This window comes from Macaca mulatta, chromosome 11 (assembly GCF_049350105.2).
Source record: "Macaca mulatta isolate MMU2019108-1 chromosome 11, T2T-MMU8v2.0, whole genome shotgun sequence".
NCBI classification, from domain to species: Eukaryota; Metazoa; Chordata; class Mammalia; order Primates; family Cercopithecidae; genus Macaca; species Macaca mulatta.
The window spans coordinates 33,589,860-33,602,980 of NC_133416.1; the positions used below are offsets into that span (position 1 = coordinate 33,589,860).

Below are 13,121 nucleotides of genomic sequence, written 5' to 3' on the forward strand. Positions count from 1 at the left end.
GTACATGAGGTCAATGCCACAATAAGAGTTTTCTTCTAGCAAAATTACATGCTTAAATGGGGGTTAACTCAGTTCATCTTAGCCTCACACATGGTGTAAACATGAATGCACACTGTCTGGCATCAGTGAATAATACATACCTTCATTCTACATTCTTTTAATAAGCCTTCTACGAATTTACAGTTGGTCTGTGCAATCACTGCAGGAGAGAGGTCTGACAGTTTGGGTTGCCTCAGGTTTTTTCCTAAACTTCGTGCCTCTTGCATATATTTCTAAAAATTAAGGAGTATTTTTAATGCATAAACATTAGCTATTCTTCTAATCTTCTTAACCTTATACAAACAAGTGCAGAGACAAATGAAATGCAAAAAAGTCTGTAAGTGTATGCGCATAACAACAATTAATGTTTTAGTGCACCAAAAGACAGAGGACACTCATATGCCACCCCACAACAACTGTTAACTCCTGTGAGAAGTAAAGTGACAGAAATCCCATCAAATTAAAACTTATTCAAAGTGAGATGACATTTCATTTTGTTTAGTCTTTTCACTGGGAATACAAAAGGTTGTGATTAGTCAGGATTGTGGTTGGGACAAAAAAATTTAGGTGTTTAGATTACAAATCCAAGGTTTTGCAGGAGCCCAGTGGTTCTCAGATCACCGATTTCCTCCACTCCTTTCCCCATACAGCAAGACTTAACATACCTCTAGCCTCTTGGGCAGTGCGCTCCAATCTAACCCTTTGCTCTATAATCAAGTCACAACAGTAAAATCAGGAACTTTAGAATCTGGTTGTAACTACTTTTATGACTCAGGCATATCAACTAATGTTTGTGCACCTCAGCTTGTTAAATGGGCATAAAACATGCCCCCCTACCTTCCCAAAAGGCTATAAGATCACTCTGAAAAGCACGATGTGCTCCAAGCGAAGGTGGCCTCTTTCTGTGATGTTTTTGCTAAAGCCCTTCCTTGCCTTGTTCTATAATCAAGAGAAAGTGAATTACAGTTACTTTTGGGGTTTTTGGTAACTCTAAGGTATCACAGAAACTTAACCAAATGCTCTTGAGCTTTGGTTAGTGAATTTCTATTAAAAAGAAAATCACTACATGTGATTAGTGCAAGACACGTGCTCTCTCTCTCCTTTCTATGCTGTCTATAAAGGTTCATCCAGGGGCTGGGCGGTGGCTCCCGTCTGTAATCCCAGCACTTTGGGAGGCCCAGATGGGTGGATCACCAGAGGTCAGGAGTGTGAGACCAGCCTGGTCAACATGGTGAAACCCCGTCTCTACTAAAAATACAAAAATTAGCCAGGTGTGGTAGTGGATGCCTGTAATCCACCTACTCGGGATTATAGGCTACTCCCCAGCTACTCGGGAGGCTGAGGCAGAACAATCACTGAAACCTGGGAGGCGGAGACTGCAGTGAGTGCAGATGGCGTCACTGCACTCCAGCCTGGGCAACTGAGCGAGACTCCATCTCAAAAAAACAAAACAAAACAAAACAAAACAAAAAACCAAAAAAAAACAAAACAAACAAACAAACAAAAAACCCATCTGGATACCTTGTGTTTACATCAGGATCACAGGGCAGAATTTTCCAAAAAGTCCAAGTGTCTTAGGACCATATCTAGAAAATAACTGCTCTACAATACATAGTAAAAGAAGCAGTTTATTGGCTGGTAGTTGGGGGCAGCAGGGAGACTGAGACGGCAAGCCAGCACATCCTCCCACAGGCACATATGTGAAATCTATCCTTACTATCTTCAGAGGAGAGCTTGATATTATAAAAGAAGATGTGTAAAATCCTTTGCATTCTTTAAAAAAGAGAGTTTGTACATTTAATATATTTCTCATTTGGAAGAAAACTAATCTGCTAAGTCTGGTACAAATAAAAAAAAATCCCACTGATTAGGGATTCAACTAATCAGTTTACCTGCTACCTCCCAATCCTTGTGATGAAAGGCAAAATTAACAAAATAATGTTTTTTCCAGTCCAATCACTTTTACAGTTGTCTCTGATTCTCAATTTTCCCTTATTTCTTTGACCCTCTTAAAAATGTTTGAAGCAGAGGCCAGGCGTGGTGGCTCACACCTGTAATCCCAGCACTTTGGGAGGCCGAGACGGACGGATCACAAGGTCAGGAGTTCGAGACCAGCCTGGCCAACATGGTGAAACCCCGTCTCTACTAAAAATACAAAAATGTGACAGGCGCCTGTAATCCCAGCTACTTGGGAGGCTAAGGCAAGAGAACTGCTTGATCCCGGGAGGCAGAGGTTGCAGTGAGCCAAGATCGTGCCATCGCACTCCAGACTAGGTGACAAGAGTAAGACTCCATCTCAAAAAAAAATGTTTGCAGCAGAAAGAAGTATAAATAAATGTTATGGGAACTGCAGAGTTTATTTTTATTTTATTTTTTGGGATGGAACCTCGCTCTGTCGCCCAGGCTGAAGTGCAGTGGCGCGATCTCAGCTAACTACTACCTCTGCCTCCCAGGTACAAGTAATTCTCCTGCCTCGGCCTCTTGAGTAGCTGGGATTACAGGCACGTTCCACCATGCCCGGCTAATTTTTTTTTTTTTTTTTTTTGAGACGGAGTCTTGCTCTATCACCCAGGCTGGAGTGCAGTGGCGTGATCTCGGCTTACTGCAACCTCCGCCTCCCAGGTTCAAGTGATTCTCCTGCCTTAGTCTCCTGAGTAGCTGGGATTATAGATGCACATCACCATGCCTGGCTAATTTTTATATTTTCAGTAGAGACTGGGTTTCACCATGTTGGTCAGGTTGATCTCGAACTCCTGACCTTGTGATCCACCCACCTCGGCTTCCCAAAGTGCTGGGATTACAGGCGTGAGCCACCACGCCCGGCCATAATTTTGTATTTTTTAGTAGAGACAGGGTTTCACTATGTTGGTCAGGCTGGTCTTGAACTCCTGACCTCGTGATCTGCCTGCCTTGGCCTCCCGAAGTGCTGGGATTACAGGCGTGAGCCACCGTGCCTGGAGAGTTTGATTTTTAAAATCTATCAACCATTACCAGCAGAGAAGTCAAATGTAACAAGGTCTATAGAAATGGTCTGAAGGTTAGTTTTATTTATTTATTTTTTTCTTGAGATGAAGTCTCGCTCTGTTGCCCAGGCTGGAGGGCAATGGCTCAGTCTTGGCTCACTGCAAACTCCGCCTCCTGGGTTCAAGCAATTCTCTTGCCTCAGCCTCTCAAGTAGCTGGGATTACAGGTGCTGGCCACCACACCTGGCTAATTTTTGTGTTTTTAGTAGAGATGGGGTTTCGCCATGTTGGCCAGGATGGTCTCGAATTCCTGACCTCAAGTGATCCACTCACCTCGGCTTCCCAAAGTGCTGGGATTACAGGCATGAGCCACCATGCCCTGCCTGTTTTTTGTTTGTTTGTTTTTTAAAGACAGAGTCTTGCTCTGTCGTCCACGATGGAGTGCAGTGGTACAATCTTGGCTCACTGTAACCTCCGCCTCCTGGGTTCAAGCGATTCTCCTGCCTCAGCCTCTCAAGTAGCTGGCATTATAGGCACGCACTACAATACCTGGCTAATTTTTATATTTTTAGTAGAGATGGGGTTTCACCATGTTGGCCAGGCTGGTCTTGAACTCCCGATCTCAAATAATCTCCCTGCCTCGGCCTCCCAAACTGTTGGGATTATAGGTGTGAGCCACCGCCCAGCCTGAATCCTTTTTTTGTTTGGTTTTTGCTTTTTTGAAACAGAGTCTTGGTCTGTTGCCCAGGCTGGAGTGCAGTGGCGTGATCTTAGCTCGCTGCAGCCTCCGTCTCCAAGGTGCAAGCAATTTTCCTGCCTCAGCCTCCTGAGTAGCTGGGACTACAGGCACATGCCACCACGTCCAGCTAATTTTTGTATTTTTAGTAGAGTCAGGGTTTCACCATGTTGGCCAAGCTGGTCTCGAACTCCTGTCCTCAAGTGATCCGCCCACCTCATCCTCCCAAAGTGCTGGGATTAAAAGTGTAAGTCACTGCGCCTGTCCCCTGAATACTTTTTAAAGTCAATTGTTGGATTAAAAATTAACCACTGTCAGCTGGTTGAGGTTGCTCATGCCTATAATCCCAGCACTTTGGGAGGCCGAGGTGGGAGGATCACGAGGCCAAGAGATAGAGACCACCCTGGCCAACATGGTGAAACCCCGTCTCTACTAAAAATACAAAAAAAAAAAAAAAAAAAAAAAAAAATTAGCTGGGCGTAGTGGTGCGTGCCTGTAGTCCTAGCTACCTGGGAGGCCTAGGCAGGACGATGGGGAGGTGGAGGTTACAGTGAGCCGAGATCATGCCACTGCACTCCAGCCTGGTGACAGAGGGAGACTCTGTCTCAAAAACAAACAAAAAATTAAGCACTGTTTAAAGTTTATGTCCTGTTTTACATAAATGAAAACAAGCTAGATTGTGCCTGTCCTATGAGTGACCAACTTACTGAGCCCCCAGTACATATGGGGCAGGTACAGTTATTAGCCAACAGTGGATTCCATAGGGCCATGTGCAAAGTCTCCTTCTGGGCATCTCTGCTGGAGACACAGAACTAGCAACATTCCATGGACATGCACAGAAAGGATACAGGGGGCGGCAAAAGGCCTCTCTTCACAGCAAGAAGGGAGGCTGCCTCTGCAAGTTGCAAAAACAGAGCAACTGCCTTTAAAATAAACAAGTGATGATAAAAATATCATCTGAAGGAAAAAACATATTTCAAGATGAAAAATACAGAACAGAGAGACACTTTTCACAAGAAATGCTTTTATAATACAGTCTAGAAGTAACCCCAGATTTCTTCTGAGATTACTATTGCGTTCTTCTTTATTTCTGCTTAAGAACAAATGAAACAAACCACTAGGAACTACCTATGAAAATATATCCTGTTATTCAATAAAAAACACTGAACGAACTGCTCTTTAATACAGGCTCTCCCAGAATTTTCTAATAAACACCCTAGCCCTTTACCTGGTGTTCAACTTGTGAAGAGAAGACCATTGTACAATAGATTTAAGCTAGTATGACATAATGGGCAGAAAATATAAGCAAGATTTCTAAGTGACTTGTTGCCTCAAGTGAACAGCAGTTAGTGAAAGCCGGCATGCAGGGTAAATGGAAAGAATATTGGCCTAGAAGTCAGGAGTCCTGGGCTATAGGCCCAGCTCTGTCTTTGTGTGCTTTTAACTCTGGGCAAATCTCTTGGACTTCAATTTAATCATGTCAAATTGGACAAGATGACCTTAAAGATTCCTCTTGGCACTGAGATTCTATGTTGATGACTGAACTTTCTGACCACATAAAATACAGACTAGGAAGGGGAAATTAAAATTCTGTGGAGATAAAACCTGGCAAAAGAAAGGCTATTTGAAATTGAATCACATCTGTACTTCTGGAAAACGCTTAAATAAAGGGGAGTTTGTATATTTAATACATTTCCCCCTTTGAAGTAAGGCAATCTGCTATCTAGCACAAAAAAAATCCCACTGATTAGAGACCTGAATGATTAGTTTTACATGTCAGCAGCATAGAATTACTCATATCAGCACACACACAAACAGAGAGGGAGTAAACATAACAAGAAACAGCAAAATGGGGAGTGTGAATTCACATCGCAAGGTCATGTGAGGCATTCTAGAGCTATGTGCACTCACACATGTGTAACATTCAAGTAACACCAAAGACAAGATTGAGGGAACATCTGGTAAAGCACTTTCAAGCAAAGAACATACCAGGCAGCACTCAGAGAAGGATTTTTTAGGAAGTCGTGCAGGAGGAGGTGGACCCTGATCCCACTCCCAGAATGCCATGGAGTTCTGACAGACCAAAAGTTCCCCGGAAGGCTAAGAGGATGGAGAAGTGCCAATGACAGAAAAGCAAAAAAGAAAAGGATAGGGAGAAAGAGACAAGCAGAACAAGCATGCATATGATAAAATCACAGCAAAAGAGAGGGAAGGGAAGAAAATACAGTAGCCAAAAAAAAAAAAAAAAAAAAAAAAAAAAAAAAAAAGCACTACACAGGTGATGTTTCAGTTCTTAATAAAATGTTTAAAATCATACATGTACGAACACAACAAAAACAAAAGATGTTTGGGGTTATGTTTTCTGCTTTGTTTTTACAAATTTGATTCTAGAAAACAGTTAACAGGTCTTCTGACTGGATTTCTCTTTTGATCATAAGAAACAAAACAATCAGGCTGGGCATGGTAGCTCATACCCGTAATCCCAATACTTTGGGAGGCTGAGGCAGGAGCACTGCTTGAGCCTGGGCAACACAGCAAGGCACTATATATATGTATACTGGCATATACATATAGTGGCAGATTTCACACAGAAAAAAATCAAAACTTACTTGTAATTATTCAAATGGATAATTATGGTCTTATTTTCAAACAGTACAAATAAAGTGTAAGGATCTTAATTTAAAAATAGTTTTCAAACACTTTCAAAAATATAAAGTAGATTTAAAGATTCAAGAAAAAAAAATGGTGCCAGCAAGCCAGGAACAAAGCATAGGCAAGTACATCACACTACTTATTACAATTATGCTTGAAATTTAGAAATGTCTAGGCTTCTCATGTAGACAATTTTTCTCCCAATATGAGACATAGTAACTGAAAATTTATCCTAAACTTGATCTTTACTTGATGTAATACACAGAAAGTCTTGTTTTAGAGCCTTATTACAGATGTCTTAAAATTACAAAAATGGAAAAAAGGGTGTTTTCTGCTATATGCCCATACAAAAGGATTAATATTTTAAACTAAACAGTTCTTTTTTTTAAAGAACATTAAGAATCTATACAATGACATCTGCTGGAAGGAATAAGCCTAGTTCATGGCACTTGCTGTGAGGCACCCCAGGAAAGTAGATCACATACCTCCCTCAAGTCATTGTCCAGCCCAACATGATCAGAATGCTGGCGAAGGCGTTCTTTCCTGCGCTGTGCAGTGGCACTCCGACTTACCCAGCGACTGAAACAACCAAATTATTTAAAAATGTGTTCCTTATATTTAAAATAGAATTAACCATTCAATACAAAAGACTGACACACACATTTTTTAATCAATTATTTAAAAATATATAGCAGCTTTGTTAAAATATAATTAAAATACCATACTATGCACCCATTTAAAACACACAACCAAACAGTTTTTAGTATCTTTCCAGATACATGCTGTCATCATCACAATCAGAACTTTTAAAAACTGAGGTCAAAAAGGCACAGAATCAAAACACTTTAGATACTTACATACATAACAATAAGTCAAATATTAACTGAGTTAGTCCTTGATTATATTAAGACATATAATAGTAATGCCTTGACTTGTTCAAAGTATTACGAATATTTTTTAATACAAAGGAGAATATTCTCAAAACCCATAATTTAGAATTACTTAATTCTAGTGTCCTAAAAGAACAATAGAAATGTACGACGCTTCCAACTTTTTAAGGAAAGATTTCTATCAAACTTGGCTGGGTGCAAAGGCTTACACCTGTAATCCTAGCACTTTGGCCTGATTACTTGAGGCCAGGAGTTCGAGACCAGCCTAGGCAACATAGTGAGACTCTGTCTCTACAAAACATTTAAAAAGGCTGAAGTGGGAGAATAATTTGGGCCCAGGAGTTTGGGGATGCAGTGAGCCATGACTGCACTCCTGCATACCAGCCTGGATGACAGTGATATCCCGTCTCAAGAAAAATAAAAAGATTCAAACTCAGAAGAGTACTCATCTGTATAGTCTTAAGGGTTGCGCTCAAAGACCCCTGTGATTCCTTTTTGCTCTAAAATTTCATGATTGTGTTTCTGAAGTGATAGCTTGTGTTTATCAGTTGTTTTAGAAAATATTTATAATATAAACTCAGTATCAAAATACGCAGGACAAATGAGTTTAAAATAAAACCTGAGCTCTTTTCCATGGCCTATAAAACTCTAAATATAAACAGACCTCTGCTTCATTCCCTCTGATCTTATATCACTTCTCCCCTAATTACTATGTTCTAGTATAGTAACCTCTATTCTGTTTCTAAACGATTAATAAAATCATTGCTAGTTCTATAATAATTTTCTCCGCTACTGAACTGCTGGTATTGAAACTGCCTTTCAGATGAGATCAGGTGCGTTCAAGGTGGTATGGCCAAAGATGTAAGAGTTGCCTTCCAGCTCAAATACCTTTGTTTTTAGTTAATAATGATTCAACTCACGTGCCCTAGACCCAGACCTGCCCTAGATGATATGAGGGGCTTAAAAATATGTGTTTCCCTTATTCAAAGGTCCTTTTGTGGCCAGCCTAGCTACCTACAGACTCCAGCTTAGTGTATATGACTCAACCACCCAGCGATTATCCCTAATCACTCCTTTCTCTCTACCATCTTCATTCAGCCAAGAATTTAGAACCTGGCTCAGTTTTCTTCCCTGCTACGGGAAGTACAAAGACTATATAGATAACTTTGTCTTAAAATTCTGGGGTTGTCTAATATGCAACTTTACCTCCACTGCGCTTTAGACGCAACCAGGACATCACACTAAATCAAATGGTAATCCAGAACTCCTCTACCTGAGAAATCCCAAACTCCACCATCTTAGCCACTGACCCCCATCTCCCATTACATTAGCTCTTCCATGCCTTGACTCTCACTTAAGACCCCTTGTGCTTTCTCTTCTTTCTGTTATGAGCCTAAATTCTGTGGAAAGCCACCTAAACTACTCCCATTCTAGCACTCTCTCCTCTGTAATAATTCTCTATTTCCCTCCTTACCTGCCCACTAGAGCCCCAAACCCTGGATGAAGACTATCCCCTCATTTCCCTATTCCTGTACCCACACAGACTAGTTCCCAATTTCCCTCACAACTACCTATGAATCACTTCACCTGTCTTTTATCAACTCTTCCCCATTCTCCTCAAAGACTACTGCAAACTCTTTACCCTCAGGTACCCTCGCTTCTTTCTTCCTGCCTTCCACGTAAGACAATGCATGCACATAAACATCCTCATCTTTCTTCTGATCTCAAAGTATAAAATATATTAGCCACGGCTCAAAATTGTGTCTTCCACCTGCATCCTTGACCAATTCTCGTCTTTTCAACCCGCTCCATTAGTCACCTCCTCTGCTGTATCACCACTCTTTCTCTCAGTGGAATCTCTTCAGCTGACAAGCATGTTGGTCTTCCTCGTGGCCCTCTGTAGTCATGTTAACATCTGTTTCTTCACACCTCTCATGTAAAAATTCTTAAAATATTTATACATAAGACTTCTACTTATTTACATTTGGATCTTCAGTTCATTTCAAACTAGCTCCTTCCCTTGAAAACACTTTTTAAAGTTTTTTTGTCTGTTTGTTTGTTTGAGATAGAGTCTTGTTCTGTCACCCAGGCTGGAGTGCAGTGGTGCAACCTCAGCTCACTGCAACCTCCGCGTCCTGGGTTCAAGTGATTCTCCTGCCTCAGCCTCCCGAATAGCTGGGATCAAGGGGGCACGCCACTACACCCAGCTAATTTTTGTATTTTTAGTAGAGATGGGGTTTCACACCATGTTGGCCAGGCTGATCTCGAACCCCTGACCTTCATGTGATCCGCCCACCTCGGCCTCCCAAGTAGCTGGGATCACAGGTGCAAGCCACTAATGCTCAGCTAATTTTTGTATTTTTTGTAGAGACAGGGTTTTACCATGTTGCTAGATCAGTCTTGAACTCCTGAGCTCAAGGCGATCTGCCTGTCTCAGCCTCCCAAAGTGCTGGGATTACAGGCGTGTCTGTTCCCAGTTGCTTAACCCCGCCCCCCCACTGCCTTTTGTTTTTTTGGGATGGAGTCTCAGGCTGTCACCCAAGCTGGAGGGCAGTGGCATGATCTCAGCTCACTAAAACCTCCGCCTCCCGGGTTCAAGTGATTCTCCTGTCTCAGCCTCCCAAGTAGCTGGCTACAGGTGTGTGCCACCACACCCGGCTAATTTTAGTATTTTTTAGTAGAGACAGGGTTTCATTATGTTGGCCAGTCTGGTCTTGAGCACCTGACCTCAGGTGATCTGCCCACTTCAGCCTCCCAAAGCGCTGGGATTACAGGCATGAGCCACCGTGCCCAGTCCTAAAAATCCTCTTGATGAAGCCACTGAAATCCCTAACTGCCAAGTCCAATGGCTATTATTTGATCCTTAGCTTACTCAAACCCTCTTCTACATTTAGTACTGCTGATCACTCTTTCTACTTTAAAGCTCCTGCAATTTTTTCTTTTTTTTGGAGACAGAGTTTTGCTCTTGTCACTCAGGCTGGAGTGCAATGCCGCAATCTTGGCTCACGGCAACCTCCACCTCCCGGGTTCAAGCAATTCTCCTGCCTCAGTCTTCCAAGTAGCTGGGATTACAGGCATGTGCCAACATGCCCACCTAATTTTTGTATTTTTAGTGGAGACGGGGTTTCACCATGTTGGCTAGGCTGGTCTGGAACTCCTGAGCTCAGGTACGTGATCTGCCTGCCTCCGCCTCCCAAAGTGCTGGGATTACAGGCGTGAGCCACCGCACCCGGCCCACCTCCTGCAATTTTCAACCTCAGTGTTTCCAATGAAATAAGCTCTCTCACCTCTGAGACTATGTCCATGAAGTTTCCTCCCAACTTTCATTCATCTTTCAGATAGATTAGAGGCCACTGCTTCCAGAAAATGTTCTATGACTCTTCCAAATCTAAGTTAGCTACCCATCCTGTACACCTCAATTATAGTATCTATCACAGAGTATTATAGTTACTTATCTCCATTTTCTATAAAATCTCCTCTAGAAGGGCCAGTATCTTGCCTCTCAGCTATCTTACTAGCAAAGTCTACTATATCACCTGCCCCTTCTCTCTTTTTTTTTTTTTTTTTGAGACTCAGTCTTGCTCTGCCTTCCAGGCTGGAGTGCAGTGGCATGATCTCAGCTCACTGCAAGTTGCAAGCTCCGCCTCCCGGATTCACGCCATTCTCCTGCCTCAGCCTCCCGAGTAGCTGGGACTACAGGTGCCCGCCACCATGCCTGGCTAATTTTTTGTATTTTTTAGTAGAGACGGGGTTTCACCTTGTTAGCCAGGATGGTCTTGATCTCCTGACCTCATCATCCACTCGCCTCGGCCTCCCAAAGTGCTGGGATTACAGGTGTGAACCACCATGCCTGACCATCACCTGCCTCTTCTATAAATACAATTAAGTAAACAGAGATGCAATCTAACATGTAGGTTTACAGATGTTCATCACAGCATGTATATATGTAATAACAAACTGTATTTCCTTTATTCCAAGACTCACATTTGGGCTTTTAAATGTTCCTGAAATTAGGATGCATCTTTCAGTCCATATGCACGTTTAATATATAATTTTTCCTAAAAGCCTTTGAGTTAATTGCAGATCTTACAAGAGTAGAATCAATATACTCAAAACAACCGAAATGTTCAACAGTAGAGGGTAGTATACAATGAAATCTCATGCAGTCATTAACAAATTCAAATTTCTAATAAATATGAGAATCCTCATGATACAGTAATAAAAAAAGTGTAACATTCTATAAACATTTTAATTTCATTTCAAAAACAAGATGTGGGCCAGGTGCAGTGGCTCACACCTGTAATCCCATCACTTTGGGAGGCCAAGGCCGAGACAGGACAATCACGAGGTTAGGAGATCGAGACATCCTGGCTAACAGGGTGAAACCCCATCTCTACTAAAAATACAAAAAACTAGCCAGGTGTGGTGGCGGGCACCTGTAGTCCCAGCTACTCAGGAGGCTGAGGCAGGAGAATGGCGTGAACCTGGGAGGCGGAGCTTGCAGTGAGCCGAGATCGTGCCACTGTACTCCAGCCTGGGTGACAGAGCGAGACTCTGTCTCAAAAAAAAAAAAAAAAAAACCCCAAACACAAGATGTGTCCACTCCTGTTCTCCTGCTCCCTCATCTTTGCTATGTAAGAGCATAATATCACATTTTAACATTCCATGGTGATGGGATTCTGAGTGGTTAAAAATTAACCCCATCACTTTCTAATCCAGATTTTTTTTTTTTTTTTTTTTTTTGAGATGGAGTCTCACTCTGTCACCCAGGCTGGAATGCAGTGGCTTGGTCTCAGTTCACTGCAACTTCTGCCGCCCGAGTTGAAGTGATTCTCCTGCCTCAGCCTCCCGAGTAGCTGGAATTAGAAGCTTCAGCCACCGTGCCCCGCTAATTTTTGTATTTTTAGTAGAGATGGGGATCCACCATCTTGGCCAGGCTGGCCTTGAACTCCTGACCTCATTATCCACCCGCCTTGGCCTCCCAAACTGCTGGGATTACAGGCATGAGCCACCGCGCCTGGCCAATACTCCATATTTTTAAAGAGCAAACATTATATCAATCTATTTTAAAAATTTTTCTCAGCTCTTACCTATCATCCCCATGACCTGTACTCATTAACACTATCCTAGGAATACTTACTTTTTTTTTTTTTTTTTTAAGGCAAAGTATCACTCTGTCGCCCAGGCTGGAGTGCAGTGGCACGATTTTGGCTCACTGTAACCTCCACCTCCTGAGTTCAAGCGATTCTCATGACTCAGGCTCCCAAGTAGCTGGGATTACAGGTAGGCACCACCACGTCAAATTAATTTTTGTCTCTTTAGTAGAGGCGGGGTTTCACCATGTTGGCCAGGCTGATCTTAAACTCCTGGCCTAAAATGATCCACCATCCTCAGCCTCCCAAAGTGCTGGGGTTATGGTGTGAGCTACCATGTCTAGTTGAATACTTACTCTGGAGTGTATCTTAGACAGCACAGAGCTAGATATAATTTAAAAAATTATCACTTTTGCCACTCAGAAAAAGTCATGTTACATTACTGAAAACAATTTATTATTTTTATTATAAAGAATCCAGTGTGGGAAAAGCTTAAATGAGAATAATGCTTCTTTTGCTGCTTTAAAACTAATTTACAGCTGGGCATGGTGGCTCATCTAATCCGAGCACTTTGGGACGCTGTGGCAGGAGGATCACTGAGCCCAGGAGTTCAAGACTAGCCTGGGTAACACAGGGAGGCCGTGTCTCTATAAAACACAAAAAGTTAGCTGGGCATGGTGGCATGTGCCTGTGGTCCCAGCTACTTGGGAGGCTGGGGCAGGAGGATCACTTGTACCCAAGAGGTTGA

The 13,121-nt window shown here is 42.4% G+C and overlaps 1 protein-coding gene across 11 annotated transcripts in view; it reads right to left on the bottom strand.

Moving 5' to 3' along the window:
- The window catches only part of DENND5B (DENN domain containing 5B), a 208,577-nt gene that overhangs the window by 47,789 nt on the left and 147,667 nt on the right, over nt 1–13,121 (bottom strand). For all 11 annotated transcript variants that reach the window (XM_077953825.1, XM_077953824.1, XM_077953827.1 and 8 more), the window contains 2 exons: nt 6,876–6,969; nt 141–272 (listed from right to left, as the gene is read on the bottom strand). In XM_077953825.1, the coding sequence (XP_077809951.1) occupies nt 141–272; nt 6,876–6,969 (226 nt within the window). The remainder of the gene's footprint in view (nt 1–140; nt 273–6,875; nt 6,970–13,121) is intronic.